The sequence below is a fragment of the Bos indicus x Bos taurus genome, chromosome 21 (assembly GCF_003369695.1).
Source record: "Bos indicus x Bos taurus breed Angus x Brahman F1 hybrid chromosome 21, Bos_hybrid_MaternalHap_v2.0, whole genome shotgun sequence".
Lineage (NCBI taxonomy): Eukaryota > Metazoa > Chordata > Mammalia > Artiodactyla > Bovidae > Bos > Bos indicus x Bos taurus.
Window position 1 is genome coordinate 55,300,790 of NC_040096.1, and position 22,986 is coordinate 55,323,775.

At 42.4% G+C, this 22,986-nt stretch overlaps 1 protein-coding gene across 1 annotated transcript; it reads right to left on the reverse strand.

The window, feature by feature from the left end:
• Nucleotides 1-5,105: 5,105 nt before the first annotated feature.
• CATSPER2 (cation channel sperm associated 2) lies at nucleotides 5,106-22,852 on the reverse strand. The gene is made up of 12 exons (XM_027520686.1): nucleotides 22,039-22,852; nucleotides 21,082-21,255; nucleotides 20,417-20,485; nucleotides 13,786-13,958; nucleotides 13,096-13,251; nucleotides 12,696-12,820; nucleotides 11,184-11,362; nucleotides 10,871-10,970; nucleotides 10,494-10,550; nucleotides 7,508-7,719; nucleotides 6,971-7,138; nucleotides 5,106-5,594 (listed from the first exon to the last, which is right to left on the reverse strand). The coding sequence occupies exons 1-12, from the start codon at nucleotides 22,181-22,183 to the stop codon at nucleotides 5,563-5,565; spliced, it is 1,590 nt and encodes a 529-aa protein (XP_027376487.1). The 5' UTR covers nucleotides 22,184-22,852; the 3' UTR covers nucleotides 5,106-5,562.
• Between the last annotated feature and the right edge of the window lie 134 nt (nucleotides 22,853-22,986).

Sequence of the window (22,986 nt, forward strand, 5' to 3'; positions counted from 1 at the left end):
CCACGGCAATCAAAGGAGGTGAGGGCGGTGCTGGGATTTTCCAAAATGAGTCAAAAAGTTAGAACCAGTGAAATGATCTATTGCCTCACTGTGCCAATATTTTCTCTTTGCTCATCAGAGTTACCACATCTAGTCTGAAAAACAGAGAGGAGAATCAGAGGAAGAATACGGCCTGGGTTCCCAACAGTTTCCTACTCCTGGTTCCAACCCATCCTGCAAGCCACTTAAATTTCTGCCCTTTGTTCTGTAACAACCCTCTTAAAAGAAATTCTCCCTTTTGCTGATAAGGTAGCAAAATATGACTCGACTGGATTCAAATCCTGTGTGTCCTGGGCAGTTTCTAAACTTCTCTGTGTTGGTGTTCTTTTCTGCTAAAATGAGAAATACTAGTATAGAGTTGTCATGAGTGTTAAATTTGACAAGGCATTTAAAGTATTCAGCACAGTGCCTGGCATTCATTCAAAAAAAAAAAAAAAAAAACTACCTATCATGTGCTAGGCACTGTACAGAATAAACATTCACTAAATGTGACGACTGTTATTAGTCTAGCTCAATATGATTCTTTTATTTGAAGCTACAGAGTCGTAATTAATTCAGAAATTGTTACCAAGAGGTAGTGTCTTGAATGAAAGACCTTTAGAACAAGTACGGAACTAGCTGAGTCAAGCAGAGAAGGTAACAATGAGGACTTCCTCAAACCAGAAGGGGAAATTCTTGGCAGTCCACCAGATGATGAAGCAGTTTAAGCAGTCCTGTTGCTGCCAAGGATTCAGACTATGTTTCAGCTGAGGGTGAAGTGCTTAGGGTTTATAGCAAATATGTCAGCCTTATTCAATATAAGCAAGTTACTGCTTATAGTCTGGTAAAAGTTCAACAAAAGCAAGACAAGTTCCAATCCATGGATAAGAGCAATCCAGAACCAACAAACTGAAGTGACAGGGGTCCAGAGCAGGAAATTAATCATGTGTTTTGCTTAAGTGAAGTGGGTTAGATTGGTGTGGTGATTGCTATGCTCTGTGATCTGGCAACTGGAATGGAGATACGTAGGAGGAGCCAAGGGAGTTGAGAGATCTGCTGCTGCTGCTGCTAAGTCGCTTCGGTCGTGCCTGACTCTGTGCGACCCCAAAGACGACAGCCCATCAGGCTCCACCTTCCCTGGGATTCTCCAGGCAAGAACACTGGAGTGGGTTGCCATTTCCTTCTCCAATGTATGAAAGTGAAAAGTGAAAGTGAAGTCACTCAGTCTTCGACTTAGCGACCCCGTGGACTGCAGCCTACCAGGCTCCTCTGTCCATGAGAGTTTCCAGGCAAGAGTACTGGAGTGAGGTGCCAATCTGAAACATCCTCAATTCCCTAAACCAACCGCAGGGCACTTTCTGATTAGAACACAGGCTTCCCTTTGTAAAGCATTTGGGATCTTAGTTCCCCAACCCGGGATTGAGCCTGTGCCCCCTCCAGTGGAAGCTTGGCGTCTTAGCCACTGGACTGCAAGGAAGTCCCATTTTCCTACCTTTCCAGTTTGCCTTTTATAACTGAAATATAGATATATACTGCTAAGGACCCAAGCAACCCCCAGATCTCTTGCAGTTAGGTGGAGTCCGGTGATTAGTCTTGGCTAATGGATAGTAAATGACTAAAGAGCTAAGAGCGAGTGAGTGATGCTGTTGAGGTAACCTGGAAACCACACGTTGAGACAGCAGTGTCATAAGGCTAATTAGCCCCGATTTATCACGCAGCATTTAGAGTCAATTCTTATTTGTGAATTCTGTCTTTGCGGATTCCTCTGCTCACTAAAATGCATTTGTGACCCCAAAATCAGTAACCATGGCAATCTCACAATCATTCACAGACATGTGCAGAGTGGTGAAAAATCTGAGTCGCTTGATGTGTATATTCCTAGCTGAGGTCAAATAAGGCAGTACTCAGTGCCCATACTACCCTGAATGTGTTTCATCTCGTCTGATCTCGGGAGCTAAGCAGGGCCAGGCCTGGTTGGCACTTGGATGGGAAACAAGGCAATACTCTACCTTCTTCTCACACTGTAAATAAGTGTCCTTTTCACCATCTATCTAGTGCCACAATTTTAGTATTTTTGTGCTTTTTGTTAGTAATTTCACTGTTTAAAATGGTTTTCCAGCTTCATGCTCCTAAGCACAGGAAGGCTGCAATGCACCTTACAAGAAAACGTGTGTATGATAAACATTATTCAAGCGTGAGTTATAGTACTGTTGAAAGAGGCCAATACTACTGAATCAGCAACATATTATAATTAATAAGGTGTCTTTAAACAGAAACACCTTACAAAAAACATCCTACAGGAGGGAAGGGGAGTTTGGAGAAGAATGGATACATGTATATGTATGGCCGAGCCCCTATGCTGTCCACCTGAAACTGTCACAACATTACTAATCAGCTATAACTCCAATACAAAATAAAGTTTAAAATAAAAACACCATAGATAAAAGAAAGTTATGTATCCATCCAATGATATTTGAAGATGTGAGGGATAGTTGGAGATCAAACGGGGAAACTATGGTCCAAAATTAAAGCTTATTACAAACCGTATGCAAAAAAATTTTAGTTACATCACAACTGTATCTAAATCCTAACTTCTCTTCCAAAATGCTCTTGAGGAACCATCATAGTTACCTGGCATAGAGTTTGAATCTCTTCCTTGACTCAAGGATAGTTATAGATGGGCTTTCCTGATAGCTGGTAAAGAATTCGCCTGCAGTGTGGGAGACCTGGGTTCATTCTCTGGGTTGGGAAGATCCCCTGGAGTAGGGAAAGGCTACCCACTCCAGTATTTTGGCCTAGAGAATTCCATGGACTGTATTGTCCATGGGGTCACAAAGAGTCCGACACGACTAAGCGACTTTTACTCACTAATAGCAGGGATACTAGGTCAGGGCAAGGATAAAAAGGGAGCTGGAGGAGTAATGGACTCGTTGCCAGTGGGGTTTGATCCTTAGGCCCTGAAATATTTTTATTTCGTTAGAAAAAAATTTGGTCGTGCCTGGGTGGCTTGTGGAATGTGGGATCTTAGTTCCCCACCCAGGGATTGAACCTGGGCCCTCGGCAGTGAGCGTGTGGAGTCCTGACCGCTGAACTGCCAGGGAATTCCCTGAGCAGCATCTTTGAGTAGTTTTTCTCAGAGTACAGACTGAGGACCAGCAGAATTGGCTTCACTTGTTGACATGTTAGAAAGTACAGAATCTCAGGTCCCATCCTCAGGGCCTATTGAATCAGGTGTTAAATACACACATTAAAATTTCAAAAGCACATTATAGCTATATGAGGACTGATTCCCCTTCTGGATTTTTATACCTAACCTTAAATAAAGTGGAGGGCTTCCCTGATGGCTCAGAGGGTAAAGCGTCTGCCTGCAATGCGGGATACCCTGGTTCGATCCCTGGGTTGGGAAGATCCCCTGGAGAAGGAAATGGCAACCCACTCCGGTTCTCTTGCCTGGAAAATGCCATGGATGGAGAAGCCTGTAGGCTAGAGTCTATGGTAGGCTACAGTCTATGGGGTCGCAAAGAGTCGGACACGACTAAGCGACTTCACTTTCTTAAATGAATGTCCTGTGCTTGCTACCTCATTTTTTTAACTCCTTCTTTTATATATAAGTGTATATATATATATATATGTAATTTATTTATTTGGCTGCACCAGGCCTTAGTTGCAGCATGTGGAATCTCTTAGTTGTGGCAGGTGGGATCTAGTTCCCTGACCAGAGCTCAAACCCGGGCTCCCTGCACTGGGAGTGTGGAGTCTTAGCCACTGGGCCACCAGGGAAGTCTCCCTCTCAGACTTCTTTTTTTTCCCTCGCAGACTTCTTCCTGGCTCCTCTTTCTCTTCCTGTCCTTCAAACGTTCCTGTTTCCCAGGCTTCTGTGTCCAGTCCACTTTTCTTCTATTTGCACTAAGTGGAAATCTTCTGTCATCTCTAATTCTGGCTGATTCCTTTGGGGTTGCTAGGTACACAAGTGCGTCTAAAATTGTATCTGTAGTTCTTCGTTCCAAATACTGATGCCACCTTTCTTATTATACGATTTTATGATTTTATTTATGTATTTTTGGTTGTGCTGGCTCTTCATTGCTGCTTGGGCTTTTCTCTAGTTGTGGTGAGTGGGGGCCGCTCTCTAGTGGAGGCGCACAGGCTTCTCATTGTGGTGACTTCTCTTGTAGCAGAACATGGGCTCAATAGTTGAGGTGCATGGGCCTGGCTGCTCTGTGGCAAGTGGGATCATCCCAGACCAAGGACTGAACCCATGTCTTCTGCACTGGCAGGTGGATTCTTTACCCCCAAGCCACCAGGGAAGTCCATTATTACAAGATTTTAAATACAATACTGACGTTTATTTTTCAAACATTTGTGTTTTGTTCCATATTTTATGGGAAATGACTAAAATGCTTTTCCTTGAAACATAGTTAGTTCTTAGTTTTAGACAATCTTTACTTACTTTATTTTAAAAATTGAGAATTCATATAATATAAAATTTACCAGTTTAGAGTATACAATTTAGTGTTTCAAGTATTCCTCAAAAATTTATGTTCATACATGTTAACACTCAACAAGTGACAGAATTTTTAATAATAAACATTTCTAAAGATTTGAGTCATCCAACAGGATCCTCTCTAGATAATGTTACCAGTAACTAGAAACATCAAACATTGGATAACCCCCTTTCAGTGATGTTCTGTAAAGTGTTGCTACTTTGATGGGAGACAGATTAACTCTGAGGGCCCTTCTAACACTAAAAATCTGTGGGACATACTGATCTGCCCTGCCCGCTACAGAGTGGACTCAATGCCCTCAGAAATAGCAATGGAAAAAAGGGACGCAGTTTTGGCCCAGAAACAGGTGAAAACACTTTGATCAACACTTTGATTAAAGTTAACGGTGCACAGGAGAAGCAATGTTCTTAGAGTAGCAATGGGAACAACTGTTGTTGCTGTTCAGTCGCTATGTCCAACTCTTTTCGACCCCATGGACTGCAGCACACCAGGCTTCCCTGTCCACTATCTCCCCGTTTGCTCAAATTCATGTCCTTTGAGTCAGTGATGCTATCTAACCATCTCATCCTCTGTCACCCCCTTCTTTTGCCTTCAGTCTTTCCCAGCATCAGAGTCTTTTTCCAGTGAGTTGGCTCTTCGAATCAGGTGGCCAAAGTAATGGCAACAAGAGTTCTCAATTAGTCACACTCACAGCTTCTGGGGTCTCCTCACCCCCAACCCCCAGGGACTTGTACTCACTAGTGAGGTAAATTAGGACTCTAGTAGGAAGTAGACGCTTCAGAAACGATGGGCTGTAGTGACAATGCCAAGGGCAGAGTGAGACTCAGGAGCTGTGGCAAGAGTAGAAAGCCAAGGACCGGGGCCCCCAGCAGCATCTGAACCAACTTTTCACCTGATCTGGTTGTCTTTCAGTATCCCCTCTGTCTCCGAGACAGATCACTGCACAATTATTAACAGGATTTATTAGACTTTGAATTCTACATTTCCAGCTATTTCCTTCATTTATGTTGGCCAAAAATAGTGAAGCCATCCACTGTCAGCTCTACTTGTCTTCAAAGTTCATCAGTGCCTGCACTGTAAAGAAACAGACTGTGAGGCTGGAGACCTAAGAATATTCAGAACATACAAACGTTTGGTGAAGATCCTGCTTCTCTGGGTTCCAGGTTCCTACTCACATCTTTACTAATCTTTACTCTAAATTAAGCTGTATGAGTCTGTCCTCTTTGCCACAGATGAATTAATCCGTATTTAAGGAAACCACCTTGCTACCTTTACCTCCCCTTCACCTTGTTCTCCCCAGAACACACTGGGAGGCAGGGCCAGGACCACTGGAAAAATGCACCATTTTGAAGCAGGCAAAACCTGTCTGACATCCTGCTCTCAATTCCATGTTTCATTGTTACAAATTTCTCTTATTGCTCTCCTGTGCCCACCTCTGGGGGTCACATTCCTCTTCCCTCATTGATATTTTCACTTTGGGTTGATTTTAGCCAGGTATTAGGCGGAAAGCACTAATAACATGCTAATAAAAGGAGGACAGGTATTAGGAGGTATTAGGAGGATAACACTAAGAAAAATGCCCCTAACTCTTCTAGTTTTTTTATTTTTAGAGGAAAAACTCATTGATCCAAATTAATCTCCAGGTAGCTAAATCTCAAGTGAGAAAATTAGGAAAAATAATTTTGAGTAGGTAGTTCTCAGCTTAAATCAAACTCTGCTATTTCAATCACATGTTGTCTCTGCATCGGCCGACTCTAGAAAGGACTGAAAGGAAGAGAATTCATAAATCTCTTGAGGACAGTGGGCTCTTGAGAGCTTTCTGCCAACTATCCAATCCTCACAGCTACCAAACTTGAGCCTGAGGCCCTTACTGCCTGGGCCTGAAAGGTGACCTTCAAAGAGAGGAAACTCACATTTCAAAAGCGGGTGGGCTGCCCAAACAGAGCAAAAGCCCACCTTACTATCCTAATTCTCAACAGCTGGAACTGGGTACTTTTCTCTTGGGAAATCAGCTCTCGGACATCACAAGATTTCTGTCCCCTACCAGGGAGATTCCCACGTAGCACAGTGGAAAAGAACCTGCCTGCCAATGCAGGAGCACAAGAGACACAGGTTCGACCCTTGGGTCAGGAAGATCCTGGAGAAGGAGATGGCAATCCACTCCAGTATTCTTGCCTGGGGAATCCCATGGTCCATGGGGTCACAAAGAGTCAGATACAACCTAGTGACTAAACAATAACAACCAGAGAAGCAGAGTTGCCAGGTCCTCACTAGGTTAGAAGAAATCAGGACATATGCCCAGAAAGTGATATGCCAAATGCTGAATTTGCCTTTTTTAGGTGTGAGGTAGAAATCCAGAGGCTGAGATGCCACAACAGTGAACATACTCTGTCTCCCCAGGTACATATATGCTGCTCTGATGAACTTAACTCCTAGCATCCATGGCATACCTGCAAACTCTTGTAACTGCTTACGCTCCTCCAGGTTATACTGAAGCTTCTCTAGCAACTCAAAATACCGGAAGAGTGAATCTCTAGGCCAGACAACACGTTCATCCTGATCCATGTCCATTAGCCCAGGCAGATTCTGGTGCACGTGAGTCTCCCAGTCCAGCTGACCTGGAAGGAGGAATGCTTCTTAAAAATATATTGAGATTCATGGAAGTTGGATAAAAGCTGATAAATTCTATGGGGGTAGAGGTGGAGAAAGCAGGGATGAAAGAGGATGCGGGAAGGAGAGAAGGAAAAAATGTGTAGCACCAAGAAACCACTTTTACAGTAAACAAAGAAAGCCACAACCGTACTTTTAAAAACTGCAGCAGAATCACAGAAGAAATGAAGAGGTGTGAAGAAAGTAATCAAGGCCAGAACATCGGACTGGTGGCGAAAATGGGGAAATACACACAGTGGGAGAACTCCTATTAAGATTTTGGGCTGTCTTATGGAAAAGAGGGGTCTGAATTCAACTGGAAGAAACCTTCTGCTTACCGATAAGGTCACAATATCTGGAGCTAGAAACCGACGAGCAGGAGGAAAACGAAGAGGAGGAAGAAGAGAAGGAAGATGTAGACTTTCTCCTTTTGGACAAGGACTTTGTTCTTGACTTAGATGCTTTTGAACCCTTTCTAGTGGCACTCTGCTTAGACTCTTGTTGAGAAGCTTCTGTTAAGTCTGAAGGTCTCCCTTGTTGACTGGCATCTCTGGAAGTGAAAAGGGAAATTTCATTGCTTCAAATACATCTACACGATATGACTAGTTCTATCCCTATTCTAGTCCTGGCCCTGGCCTAAAAGTAGAACTTAAAGCGATGAGGCATCTCTGTTGTGGCATCTCAGCCTCTGAATTTCTACCTCACACCTAAAAAACTGCTGCCAAGATCTAAGTTTAAGCATATCCAACCTAAATTAACCAATGGGATGCTCTCCTATTAGTGCCCTTCACTGCATAACTTCTGTGCTCACTCTTATCCAGGCTTTCACATTCCACACTCCACCTTATTTTGCAGAGTCTTAGCCCCACCCACAGCCCTTGGCCCTATGTCTATTACACCACAACTATGCCCCCTGAGCCCTCGATTCCATCTCATTATTAGAGGGACAGTGGCCTCAGGTCTTTATGTCTTCTCCATTTATGGTTGCTCCTTTGGGGATCTCATCTCCTGAGTTTAAATGCCTCCTAGATCTCTGGTGGCTCAGATGACAAAGAATCGACATGCAATGCGGGAGACCTGTGTTTGATCCCTGGGTCAGAAAGATCCCCTGGAGAAGGGAATGGCTACCCACTCCAGTATCCTCACCTGAGGATATATAGACAGAGGAGCCTGGCAGGCTACAGTCCATGGGGTCACATCAGACACGACTGAGTGACTAACACTTTCACTTCAGATGCAAATTTAAGCCCCTTGTCCAGATCTCACTCCTTAAACCAAACTTGTATATATAACGTTTACTAATGTAGAAAGCTTGAATTTCTAATGGACATCTTAAATCCGATCAAAACTAAATTCTTTTCCCACCAATCTTCCATTCACAGTCTTCCCCATCTCAGGTAACTGACCCTTTCTGCTCAGGTCAGACTCTCATCCTTAAATCTTCTCTCATAACCTACATCCAACCCACCAAGAAATCCTGTTGACTCTACCTTCAAAATATATCTTTTCTCATTAGTATTGGTACTACTCTGGCCTGAACCATCAACATCTCTTATTTGGACAGCAGCATAGCCTAACTCATCTCTACGCTTCTCTTTTTGTTCTTCTTATAGTCTATCATCAACACAGCAACCAGACCAATCCTTTTCTCTTTTGAAAAATATTTATTTATTTGGCTGCACTGGGTCTGAGTTGCAGTGTGTGGGCTTAGTTGCTCCAACACATGTGGGATCTTACTTCCCAGAGCAGGTATCAAACCTGCGTTCTCTGCTGCTGCTGCTGCTGTTGCTAAGTTGCTTCAGTCTTGTCTGACTCTGTGTGACCCCATAGACGGCAGCCCACCAGGCTCCCCCGTCCCTGGGATTCTCCAGGCAAGAACATTGGAGTGGGGTGCCATTTCCGCATTGCAAGGTATATTTCTAACCACTGGACCACCAGGGAAGTCCCCAGACTAATCCTTCTTAAACGTAAGTCATTACATGTTGTTACTCTGCTATGTTCCCCTTTTCACCCAAAATCAAAGCCTAAGTCCTTACAGTGGTCCCCCCAGCCCTACAGGATCAGGTCCCCGTTGTCTTTCTGACCTCATCTCCTATCACTCTCCCCCCTGTTCACTCTATTTCAGTCACAATAGTGTCCTTGCCATTTCTCAAACACCACCAGGCATGCTTCTTGTTTAGGACCTTTGCACTAGCTGTTCCCTCTGCCAATAACACTCCTCCCATAGATATCCATGTAGTAATGCCCTCACGTCCTCCAAGTCTTTGCTCAAATGTTACCTTCTCAATAAGGCCACTCTGTTTAAAATTAAAACCCATAATGAATCCCCACCCTATACTCCAATCCCCCTTAACCTGTTATACATTTTACTTTTTCATAATGCTTATCATATTTTTAAATTTTTTAATTGGAGTATAGTTGATTTGCAATGTTGGGTTAATTTCTGCTGAACAGCAGTGACTCAGTTATGCACATATACACTTTTTATATTAAATGCTTATCATATTTTAACATGTTAATTTTCTTTTTAATATGTTCATTGCTTATTGTCTCTTTCCTCCTCCTACTTCACATAAATTCTATGAAAACAGGCATTATTGTCTATTTTGTTCACTGATATGTTCCAAGCAACTAATAAGTATTCAATAATTATTAGTTGATGCATTTCTTCTTTTTCTTTCTGCTCTCTTGTCTACTGCTACACATTCATGGCTTTGAATATCATCTGTTTCATGGAAGGTACTGTTACTAGTTTCCTATGGTTGTGATAACAAATTACCACAAACTTGGTAGCCTAAAACAACAGAAATTTATTCTCTCACAATTCTGGAAGCTGGAAATCTGAAATCGACATGTCAACAGGGCCATGCTCCCTTTGGAAGCTCAAAGACAGAAGGTTCCTTGCTTCTTCTAGCTTCTGGTAGAAGAAGCCTGGCATCCACTGGCTTCCTTTGGCTTGTGGTTGCATCACTCCAATCTCTGTCTCTGTCTTGACAGCTTCTCCTATTCTGTGTCCATGTCTTCTCTCCCATATCTTATGAGGCTCCTAGTCACTGGACTTATGGCCCACCTGGATAATCCAGGGTGATCACATCTCAAGATCCTTAATTTATTTGCATCTGCAGAGACCCTTTTTTCCAAATAAGGTCATGTTCACAGGTTCCGGGGGTTAGGACATGGACCTATCTTCTCGGAGGCCACTGTTCAACCCGATATGATAAGTGGTTATTGAAGGAATAGAATCCTCTCTCAGAGCCAATCTTCACCTTTGGCTTTCTACCTCTTTCACGAGTGTGCATCCCACTTCACATATACACTCCTAACCTGGCATCCAGTTTGCTAATGCTTGACCTCTGTGCCTCAGGGATTAGGTTTTGTCTCCTGCAAAGAAAAAAAAAAAAAAGCAAAACAGTGAAGAGAGTTACACCGAAGCAGGAGGGTAGTAAGGAAAAAATAAAAGAATTCTGATCATTAAGTGAAGAAAAGTGGGTGAGAACAAGTTGCAGTAAAGGAGTGAAAAAGAGTAGGAAAGCCCTGAAGTGGATAAAGAATCGGGCAATATTTTAGAGCTGGGGAATTCTAACTCTGAGGCAAATCTGTCCCACGGCGGGAAACAGGATGAAGGCCAAGGAGTAGAAATAGAGGGTGGGATCGGGAAACCCTCGAGAACTGAAGGTGTGTATGAAGATATGGCAGCAGACCTCTGGATAATCTGCCGCTTGAATATGTCGGCTTTGTGCTGGACCTCCAGGTGTGTCATCTCCTCGTTCAGCTCATTCCTGATATTCTGGAAGTTAGTAACTGCCCCAGAGGGCCATTAGGAGTCGGAAGGCGGCGGTGACTAGACCTGGGGAGACCGCTTGGGTGGGGAGAAACCAAGTGAAACATCCATTCCAGGGCCCACGCTTTCCTATTACATCAGATTCTCTCCCTCTGTAATCCAGCAAACCTCGCTTTCACTCTAACTTCTTCCCAGCCCCGCTGCCCACCAAGTTTCACCTCTTCTATGCTTACCCATCATGGCTACTATGATATTTCGAAAGATAATGGAACCAAGTAACAACCAGAGGATGACATAGATGCTGCTGAAGGTGCGGCTGACCTCAGGCACCTTCCAGGTGTCCTGAAGCAGTGCATACCAGTGGTCCAGGGTGAAGAGAATGAACACGGTTACTATGGAATTCAGTAGGTCCCTAAAGAAAAAGGAGATGTGAGTACAGAGGGAGCTAATTCTCTACGAAACACTACCATTTGTACTCTCACAGCAACATATGAGCACTTCTTTGCAGTTTGCTCTGACTTTGGCTCCTTTTCTACCATACTGGTTTTTTTTTTAACCTAATCTTCAGTTTGAAATTGCTTTACTTGCTTTTCCTTTGTTATGAATAATCTATGAATATCTCTAAGTATTCCATCAGTGCCTGAGGCACAGCAGGTACTCAATACATAGATATTAACTGAATGTTTAAAAATTCAGCATGTGATTCATGCTGATTCATGTGAATGTATGGCAAAACCCACCACAATATTGTAATTAGCCTCCAATTAAAATAAATAAATTTTAAAAAATTGAATCACCAATTACACATTATTTTTGCAAGTTCATTCTACACTGTTCTATGGACTTCACCTGGTAGAGTCACAAAGTTAGCAAACATCATGCCTACTTTGTTTGCTGCATGAATTGATAGCCAAGTAAGTGGATGGATGTGTAGCATAAACATGTGATTCCAAATAATGAATAATGATAAGTATATCACAAAAGATCTCAGAAGATATCTAAATTTTCCCTCTTATCCCTCCATATACAAATTATTGAAAACATCAGAGCCTGAATAGAATGAATTCTATGACTTCCCTAAATCAATACTCTTACAAAACCACCTGTTAGTCTAAGATAGAGAGCTGAGAAGTGCTGACAAGATTGGATTCCAATTTATAAATAACTTTGTATCCTCTAAATCCAAATAGACTTTCTACTAGTAATCAGAGTTCTCTAGACAGAGATTACTAGGAGGTTTTACTTTTGAAAGAATGTAAGTGTGTTCATGTGTAATTTCTACACTGAGAGATTGCAGTAAAACCAGTGACCATGCTTGAGAGTCATGGTAACATTTATTGATGTGTGTGAAATGTGTGAAATGCTGTGTAAGTGCTTAAATAAATTACATCATTTATCCCTATACTCATGAACTTATGCTGCTTTTAATCCCATTTTTCAAAAGAGGTAACTGAAGCATAGAAACCAGGGCTTAACCACGGGAGTATACTGCTTTTTAAAGATAGTTGATAAGGGTAAGTTTGAATTTGCAAAACGCAGAGCAAACCAGGAACTAGCTGCCCTATTCTCAAAATTGGAGCTAATACCACTCACTATTCTTTGCTTTCTCTTTCCTTCTCCCTACTGTGTTCTATTCCCATTTCTTATAATAGACTATACTTGTATTACTGCACTTTGGATTCGCTTCCCAGTCTCATGTCCAGATTCTCTCCCCCACCCCCGAGGCTCCCCCTGGTCCTGCCTACGAGAAGAACTCATGATACTCCAGGTCCTGGCGAGTTGAACGGGTGTAATTCTCGAAGAAGTAGACACCAGCCACAGCAAAAATGTAGAAGAAGATGAGCAGCAACATCAAGAGGAAGGTCATGCTCTAAAGGTCATGACCTTGAGTCAGAGCTGGGCCAGACTAGGCTGATTTCCACCTACAGCCCAGTCAGGCCCACCCTGGAAATCCCCCACCAGACCCTCACTTCTAGCCTGAGCCCAGTCATCTCTAGAACACAGTGGCTTGTCCCCAGCCCTTTCTCATGGACAACATTTCACAGGGTCTCTTATTGCCTTCTTTCACCCACCCAGACTGTTTCATGTTATATCCCCATGTTTTTCCACTTTGCCCACCTGATAGAGCTGCAATAGTCAAATTACCTTGAGGGCCCTGACCAGGGCCAAAATGATGACTCGAACTTGATGGAATCGTGCAAAGAGTTTGAGAGACCTTAGTACCCGGCAGATCCTCAGCAACTGGAGCCATACAGGTTTGCTTGTTACCCCTGCCAGCACCACAATCTCAGGAATCAGAGACTGTAGGAAACACAGATTGTGAGTAAAATACACCCCTCAAAGCACCCAATACAGCTGCCCTTTTTTAATCTCTTCTTTTCATAGTTCTTTGGTCATTATCCTTTGAATAGCATTTTCTGGGGACTGTTTCCTATTCAGTCTTCCTATAAAAAATTACTTAAACTCTGCATTTCAACTTGCTCAGATGTAAAAAGGGGATTATCTCAGTGCTTATCTCATTAGATTACTGTGGAGCTCAAATGAAAAAAAAAAAAAAAGCAAGTAAAACAGGATAGTTCCTGACATTTAATTAGTGCCTAGTAACTGGTAGAAGTTATTGCTGAGGTTAATGTGATTAGATTCTTCCTTGCTTCTAATAACAACTCCTGCAATGCCTGACTTTTAGTTTTAGAGAAAAAACAACCAAAATAAGGAAGTTAGGTACATTTCTATTTGTTTCTTCCTATACTGTAACCATCTTTTCTTGTCTTTGATTCACCTAGGCACATTTCTCCGTCCAGTAAATTAACCTTCAGGATATCTATCTATCCTTACCAATACTGTGACCACAAAGTCAAAAACGTTCCAGGCATTCTTCCAAAAGAGAAAAAAGCTGGATAGCCACATAAGAAGGATCTCCAAGATGAAAATAAGCAAGATGAACCAAGCTGCCACCTCCAGAGTCAGCTTCAGTGGCTCCAATTGGGTATTTGCAGATTCAAGCAATTCTGTGAGAATAGAGCAAAGGATGAGTAGAGCTTAAAGAAGGGGGAAGTTGAATGATAGAGAATGATTAGCAACTGCTAAAAAGCCACAGTTGTGCCCACTGCTATGCCATTTTTCTTTTGGAAAATTAAGGAGTTTCTCTCCTTAATACTGTTGTTGGTTCAACCTATGAAACAGAACTGAACATGAAAAATAGCTTCAAGTCATCTACTGTTGGTTCTGGTACGTGTTAACAGCTACAAGTTACTGCCTTCTCACTCTGGGGTCAGAAAGTCACCAAGGAATTGCTTAACGACCACCAATGCTGTCTGCTGTCTGTTGTTTGGTGTTACCGGAACACCAAACTTCACAAAGCAGCAATGGGCCTTCAGAAAAGAATGCAAATGTAGGGCCATGGTATGGAAAGTGTTTTATAACATATCTAGGAACAAGAAACCAAATTCATGGGATGTATTAGGCTATCACAAGAAATTACCTGGTTGTTATTTTTATTTATTTGGCTGTGCTTGAGTCTTCACCGGGGCATGTGGGCAGCACACAGGCTTCCCAGCGCAGGGGCCTCTCTCTAGTTGCGGCGCGTGGGTGGGCTTAGTCATGCAGGTGAGTTTACCTGCCGCTCAGGGTGTGGGATCTTAGGCTCAGACCAGGGACTGAACCTATGTCCCCTGTATTGGAAGGCAGATCCTTAACCACTGGACCACCAGGAAAGTCCTTTTGTTAGTTTTAAAACTTTCCCTTTCTATTTTGCCTAAAATTGATTTTATTCTGCAGACTGAATCCAAATTGAACCCTTTGTAGAACCTATTTGCTAACTTTGATTTCTTAACTCATCTTTCAACCCTCTTCACTTCTTCTATACATTTAATAGATGTATATCATGCTGTAGAAAAAAGCATTAAGATCAAAATAGGTTTAAAAGCTAAATAATAATTTGTTTCTCTTTGAAACAGAATAATCTGAGAACCTCCAAAGGCACTATGACTGATATGCCTGGCGGTTAATAGAGACAACAAGAGAATAATCAATCACCTTGAACAACACAAACTGCTGTGTAATTTTGATACATACTCAGTTATAAATTGTTATTGTTTTTAGCAATGTTTTGGCTAATTACATCTATTATGAAGTAAGGAACACTGATATTCAAATACAACTTCATGGAGAGCAAAAGAATAATCCTGCAAGTTTATTTCAAGACAGTCTTCATCAGATTCTATAAATTGCATTCATCTGATAGAAAATTTTATTTAGCACATAAAGATATCTCTAGAACCTCAAAAATCAGTGTTAAAATTGTGTTATACTCAGGTTTTTTTTTTTTGTTGGAAATAAGGACTATTCACACTCATGATGTGTTATTTTCAGAGAAGGGCTTGCAAATAAGCCAAATCTTCTTTCTTTTCTCACTCTCACCATTTAGAAGCAAAATATGAAAAGTATAAAAATAAGCCAATTGGTGTCTGAAGTGCAAAGAATTACCAATATCATTCTAAAAGAAGATTAGTTCCTATTTTTTTATGCCCGAACACATAATTAAATTTTCACCTACACTTTAACATATATAACATGTATTTAACATATAATACATAATGTTGTAAACCTAAAACTAGTACATATCTAATTTTTTTGAAAGAAACAAAAACTATAAAAATATAATACATAGGGAATTCCTTGGTGACCCAGGGTCCAGTGGTTAGGAGGCACTTTTACTGCCACGGGCCAGGGTTTGATCCCTGATCAGAGAACAAAGATCCCGTTAGCCATCCAACACAGCCAAAAAAAAAAAAAAAACCAATAAAGTAAATATATTTGCTACCCAAACCAAACTTAACATATGTTGTTGTTCTTCAGTTGCTAAGTCATGTCTGATTCTTTGTGACCCCATGGACTGCAGAACGCCAGGCTCCCCTGTCCTTTACTATCTCTCGAAGTTTGCTCAAACTCATGTCCATTGAGTTGGTGATGCCATCCAACCATCTCATCCTCTGCCTCCTCCTTCTCTTTTTGCCTTCAATCTTTCCCAGCATCAGCGTCTTTTCCAATGAGTCATCTCTTCACATCAGATGGCCAAAGTATTGGAGCTTCAGCTTCAGCATCAGTCCTTCCAATGAATATTCAGGGTTGACATCCTTTAGGATTGACTGGTTTGATCTCCTTGCTGTCCAAGGGACTCTCAAGAGTCTTCTCCAACACCACAGTTCAAGAGCATCAATTCTTTGGTGCTCAGCTTCTTTATGATCCAACTGTCACATCCGTACATGACCACTGGAAAAACCATAGCTTTGATTATATGGACCTTTGTTGGCAAAGTGATGCCTTTGGTTTTTAATACACTGTCTAGGTTTGTCATAGCCTTCCTTCCAAGGAGCAGTGAAAGTCGCTCAGACTCTTTGAAATCCCATGGACTGTATAGTCCATGGAATTCTCCAGGCCAGAATACTGGAGTGGGTAGCCTTTCCCTTCTCCAGCAGATCTTCCCGATCCAGGAATCGAACCAGGGTCTCCTGCATTGCAGGTGGATTCTTTACCAACCGAGCTATGAGGGAAGTATAGGAGCAAGTGTCTCTTAATTTCATGGCTACAGTCACTGTCTGCAGTGATTCTGGAGCCCAAGAAAACAAACTCAGTCACTGCTTCTACTTTTTTCCCTTCTATTTGCCATTAAGTGATGGGACCAGACGCCATGATCTTAGTTTTTTGTTGTTGTTGTTGTTGTTAATTTTGTACTTTGTAGTGATCTTAGTTTTTTGAATGTTGAGTTTTAAGCCAGCTTTTTCACTGTTCTCTTTCACCCTCATCAAGAGGCTCTAGTTCTTGTTCACTTTCTGCCACTAGAGTGATATCATCTACAAATCTGAGGTTGTTGATATTTCTCCCAGCAGTCTTGATTCCAGTTTGTGATTCATCCAGCTCAGCATTTTGTATGATGTATTCTGCATACAGATTTATAATCAGAGTGACAATATACAGCCCTGTATTCCTTTCCCAATTTGGAACCAGTCAGTGGTTGGGTTCTAACTGTTGCTTCTTGGCTGGCATACAGATTTCTACAGAGAGAGGTAAGGAAGTTACCTGTTTGTTGTGATACACACAGTCAAAGATTTTAGCGTAGTCAATGAAGCAGATGTTTTTCTGTAATTCCTTTGCTTTCTCTATGATCCAACAAATGTTGGCAATTTGATCTCTGATTCCTCTGCCTTTTCTAAACCCAGCTTGTTCATCTGGAAGTTCTTGGTTCATGTACTACTGAAACCTAGCTTGAAGGATTTTGAGTATAACCTTCCTAGCGTGTGAAATGAGTGCAACTGCACTGTAGTTTAACATTCTTTGGCATTGCCCTTCTTTGGGATTTGAATAAAAATTGACCTTTTCCAGCTCTGAGGCCACTGCTGAGTTTTCCAAATTTACAGACATATTGAGTGCATCACTTTAACACCATCATCTTTTAGGATCTTAAATAGCTTAATTGGAATTCCATCATCTCCACTAGCTTTGTTGAGTCAATATATAATGCCACATAAAAATTAATTTCTAGACAAATAATATACTTTCTTTTAAAAAAGCATGATCACTTATAAAATGGAAAAAGTATAAATTTACTCACATTTTATTATTAAAATTATAACACTAAAATAAAATAGTAACATGTTACTTTAAAATATTTTTACTTCAATTTACTTCTCCATATCACAGAAAAAAACATGATAAAATAAAATGATTATAATTACTAAGGAGGTTTTCAAAATTATATATGTTTTCCTGGGAAACAAAGTCATAGGACAACAAAGATTGGGGAGCTTTGATCTAGAGAACTGTTACTTACATTAGTATTTTTCTCCCTATCTCTAACAGTAATATTTATGATCTGGAAAACTGCTTTTAAAAATCTAAACAAAGTCTTAATGTTTATCACACAAATTAGTCTATTCAAAAAAACTGTTAGTCACAAATTATTTCCCTCTGCCAACTCCCTCCTGCCTTTCTATCATGCGTGCATGCTAAGTTGCTTCAGTCCTGTCCAACTCTTTGCAACCCTATGGACTATAGCCTGCCAGGCTCCTCTGTCCATGAGATTCTCCAGGCAAGAATATTGAAGTGGGTTGCCATGCCCTCCTCCAGGGGATCTTCCAAACCCAGGGACTAAACCCCCACCTCTTATGTCTCCTGCATTGGCAGGCAGGTTCTTTCCATGAGAAAGTATTTAATGATCTTGCCAGGTGGTTGCCACATAGGCAGTCCACCGTTCCTTTGACACAATAATCATATTTCATATTCAGCTATTTTACCAAAAAGAATGGTTAGTGTTGTTCTATTTTGATTTGCCCATTAGATCCAAGGAATTCCATATAATTACTGCCCATTAGATCCAGGGAATCTCATATATTTACTTTATATTCTAAGGCTTAAGTCTATATCCCTAATCCTACAAGGTAAACACTTGCCAATTATCATGATTAACAAGAAATAGGAAATGTGGGTAAAATCCTCACCACTGTGGGGAGGAAATAAAAGAGTTCAAAGCATATAGTATACTGGAGTTGGCCAATGACACCAATTACTGTTGGGTCTTAAAATACTTCTGACCTGACTGCATTAAAACACTACTGTTAAGGTGGGAAATGTCCCCCAAATAGTGATGAAACGAGGAAGTGAGTTCTTCTACTCTCCTTTCTGAGTGGTTTGTTTGAGATGTAATCAAATGAGTTCATTGATTTTCCAAACATTCTTTTGCTTTTAATATGTTTCATAAAATTTATGACTGGTTTTAGAGTCATTTACTTTTTAAGCCACTCTTCTGGCTCATCTAACATCTTAGTTGTACCTTTACATACATTGTGAGCTTTCTTATTTGTACTTAATCTTTCTAAATCTATTTGTAAAAATGTAAATGTTGGATCACCTGCTGATAGGCACTCAGTATCTCTATTAGGAGATCCATTATATTAAAAACAAAAAACAAAAAACAGTCCCCTACACACGAACCTTCAAGTTGCAAACTTTCAAAGATGCCAATGTGCGTTCACACATCCAATAACATAAGTTAGCTCATGTGTCTGGTGTACACGGTCATGTGTGTGCATCCTTTACAAGTGGTTGTGTTTTCATGTACTTTACTGTACAGTACCACATAGAGTACAGTATCTTTATTTCAAGACCAGGATGTCCAGAAGCAAGTGTAAAAACAGTGGTCATGTAGCTGGTACTGCTAAGAGGCACCAGAAATTGGAGGTCCAGAGAAAGGAACGAAGAGAGACAAGAGAAAGAAGTAACTGAAGAACCAGAGAGAGTCACAACGCAGGAAATGGCGAGGGGATTTTCTTTATTTGAGATACTTTTAGCTTTTGAGGCACAGAACCCGAACATAGAACAGTACACAAAGGCTGCAGCAGCCGTTCAGAACACAATCCAGTGCCCCCGTGTCGTCGAAAACAAGAAAAAAAAAAAAAAAAAGAGCTACGACCCAGACATCACTGGATTGTTTCTTTCATGAGCATAGATAGAATTGAATTCAGCAAGGAACCATCAACATCAGGCATGAATGAAATTGCAGCTTGCCCTCCATCTCCTATGGTTAATGATGCTTCAGCTCTACCATCTCCCACCTCCTCTCCCTCCTCCAGTCAGTACCTCTTCTTGCTTGTTCACTCGATGCCAACTGCTGTGTGCCAAATCTTGTAGTGTACCTTTCAGGGTACTGTACTGTGAGATTTAAAATGTTTTATTTTTTTTCAGTTTTTAAATTTTTAAAATTTATTTTTGGCTGTGCTGGGTCTTTGTTGTTGCATGGGCTTCCTCTAATTGTGATGAACAGGGACACTTTCTAGTCGAGTGTACAGGCTTCTCGCTGTGGTGGCTTCTCTTGTTGCAAAGCACAGGCTCTAGGGTACACAGGCTCCAGAGCACAGGCTCAACAATTGTGGCACACAGGATTGTTGCTCCATGGCATGCGGTAGCCTCTTGGACCAGGGATCGAACCTCTGTCTCACGCGCTGGCAGATGGATTCTTTACCACTGCGCCATCAGGGAAGCCCTTATTTGTTTTTTCTTTACATATTATTTGTGTGAAAAGTATCATAAACCTATTACAGTATGTTAGCACTATATAGCAGATGGTGTTGGGTACCTTGACTAACTTTGTTGGACTTATGAATACACTCTCGGAATGACTCGTTCATATGTAGGGGACTTACCGTATTAGACTAAACTAACTAACACAAGAAATACAGGTGGTTTTCCCATCTCCAATTTCTTAGGAGCTGCTACCCCTACCTCTAAGTGTCTGGACTACCTTAGACTACTTTTGAGAGCCCTCCCAATGTTTCTAGGTCTTAGCAGTTGCACAAATCCAGGGGACTTAATATAATTGTCACTATCACAATTCAAATAACATTCAAAAGTGTAAAGTGATCAACTTGAAGGAACAATGACCCCCATCCTTTCATTCAATGTGAGTTCTCACCTATTTCAACCATCAGTACAACTGTATTCAAGAAGATGAGGAAGATGATAAAGTTTCTGAAGATAGGACCTGTCTTCTCTTAAGAAAACATACAGAATGAAGTTCTTTCTAATTTATGCAGGCGACATAATTAGGGCAATAGAACCCTAATGAGAAGAAAATGGAGTTTGGGAAGGAAAAAATAAGTCCTTAGGCAGATGATGAGGCAAGAGTGAGTAAAATGGGATAAAAATGAGTGGCAAGAGGAACCTCCCTGGTGGTCCAGTGGTTAAGACTCTGCCTTCTAACACAGCAGGTGTGGGTTCAATCCCTGGTCCGAGAACTAAGGTCCCACATGCCATGGGGCATAACCAAAAAAAAAAACAAAAAACAACACAACTCTTGTGGGGGGTGGGGAGTTTGGGAGGAAGGGATAGTTAGGGAGTTTGGGATCGACATGTACACACTGTTATATTTAAAATGGACAACCAACAGGGACCTACCGCATAGCACAGGGAACTCTGCTCAATGTTTTGTGGCAGCCTGGATGGGAGAGCTTGGGAGAGAATGGATATATGTTTATGCATGGCTGAGTCCCTTTGCTGTCTGCTATCACAACACTGTCAACTGGCCATACTCCAATAAAAAATAAAAGTTAAAAAAAAATAAGTGGCATGAAAGGATACGCTCAAGGACCCATCCAGCCCATAAGGAAAGAGGTGGCCTCTCGCTGCATCGCACTCGAAGGGTGCTCATTAGCCTCTGGGCATGTGTAATCCGTTCTACATGACGAGGTTTTATGGAGAATCGTACAAGCTGGTGTTGATCTCCCAACATAAGCTTCTTCTGACGGGAAGAATCTACATCAAAAATAAAAAAGGGACAGTGGATAAACATAAAAAGAAATCTTTGGGAGTATCAAGAGCAGGTAGGGTTGAGCGGCGGGAACACTTGTTAAGTAATGGACCCCTCCCATACCCCCGAGGGCTTACCTTGCTGTTCCTTCACATAGCAACTAACACTAGTTTGAAGTAAGAGCTAACCTATTGCTTATGACCAACACTGTTCATGCCCAAGATAAGTTACAGGTTCAACCCTCAAAGTTCTCAGTGTCTTTGGTGGAAACATCCAGGCCAACCAGGGCTACTAGGTATCCTAGGCCTAAAAACGAGTGACATAGTTCTATCTCCTGGATTCAGAGCTTTATTTACTAAGTCTTTATCAAGTTTGGTGTAACTTTTTAAAAGCTGCAACCAAACCAATCTCCCCTGAATTTTCCACCTTTAAAATTTTCTCTGCTTCCTACTCTTCGGAGGGTGTGGTTACATGTGTGTGTGTATTCAGTCACTCAGCTGTGTCCCACTCTGCGACCCCACGGACTGTAGCCGCCCACCCTCCCCGCCCACCACCACCCCCGCCCACCACCACCCCCCCCCCCCCAGCCCCGGGCTGCTCTGTCCATGGGATTTTCCAAGCAAGAATACTGGAGAGGGTTGCCATTTCCTCCTCCAGGAGATCTTCCCCATCCAGGGATGAAACCCGCATCTCCTGCATTGGCAGGTGGATTCTTTACCACTGTGCCACCTGGGAAGGGTGTGGATGGGAGCCTTAAATGCATCTTAGTGAAGAAACAGGCTGCTGACCAAGTATCTCTCGGATTGTGTGCCGTGGCACAGCTTGGCTCAAGCCTTGCAGATGCTCGATGAGAGAGAAGGTATCAATGAGCCGGGAACGAATGGCATCAGCCCGGGGTAGTTGCATGTGTCCTGATGGGTGATAAGTGGCCATGTCTGTTAAGAAAATAAAAGTGTCGTTTCATTTTTGGAGTTGCACCAAGGCTTAGAGATTCTCTTCCCTTTCTCCCAAGGTCTTCGCCCTTAAGAGGACAAATACATTGTACTCAGACTCAAGGCCTTTTGAAACAAAAGGAGACGGGATTCATTAAAGAATCTGCGTAGTTGACTAAGCGGCCAGGCGCCTTCACCCGTGTGACAGCAGTTCTAGTTAAATGCAGCAGCCACAAAAGGTAGGAGTCCCGGGTTGGACAAAGAGGAATTCAAGCACTACCTGGACCTGAGGGAGTCAGGTAATGCAATGAGATGGGACAGAGGGAGGGCTCAAGAACTGGCTCCGAAAAGAAAAACCCAGTTCCATGAGGAACTGGATAAAAGGCAACAGCCTGACATTTTGAAAATGTGTCCGATCCCAAGCGTGACCACTCCAACGCGCTCCCTCGGGTGCCAGCTCCTTCTCTCAATTCCCGCTCCTGGGCCTCATCTCAGCCCAGGCTCTCTTCCGCCCACTCAGCCCTGACTTCAACTCCTCCGCCTCCGGTTCTGGCGCCCCCTGAGCTCGGCTGTCCGCAGGCGGGACGAATTCAGGGTCGGCTCCCAGCTCCGCAGCGCCACACGTCCGGCTCCCGCCCGGTCCCGCCCGGTCCCGGGTTCCGGCTGGTCCCCGGACCCACCCCCAGCAGCAACCAGCGACCCGGGCCCCCCTTCGCGGCCCCGGTCGCCCCGGCGCTCGCCGCCTCGGCCCCGCCCCACGCTCCGGCCACTCGGCGGTTACCAGCTGGTCCCGCCCGCCCGACG

What these genes read in the sequence shown, in the direction of transcription:
- CATSPER2 (XM_027520686.1), bottom strand. Translation starts at nt 22,183, where the DNA reads ATGGCCACTTATCACCCATCAGGACACATGCAACTACCCCGGGCTGAT. An exon ending in GAGTATCATGAGTTCTTCTC is followed by an intron (nt 11,363 to 12,695) that starts GTAGGCAGGACC and finishes CTTTTTCTTTAG; the next exon opens with GGACCTACTGAATTCCATAG. An exon ending in GCAGTTACAAGAGTTTGCAG is followed by an intron (nt 5,595 to 6,970) that starts GTATGCCATGGA and finishes GTTTCTTTACAG; the next exon opens with TGCAGGCACTGATGAACTTT.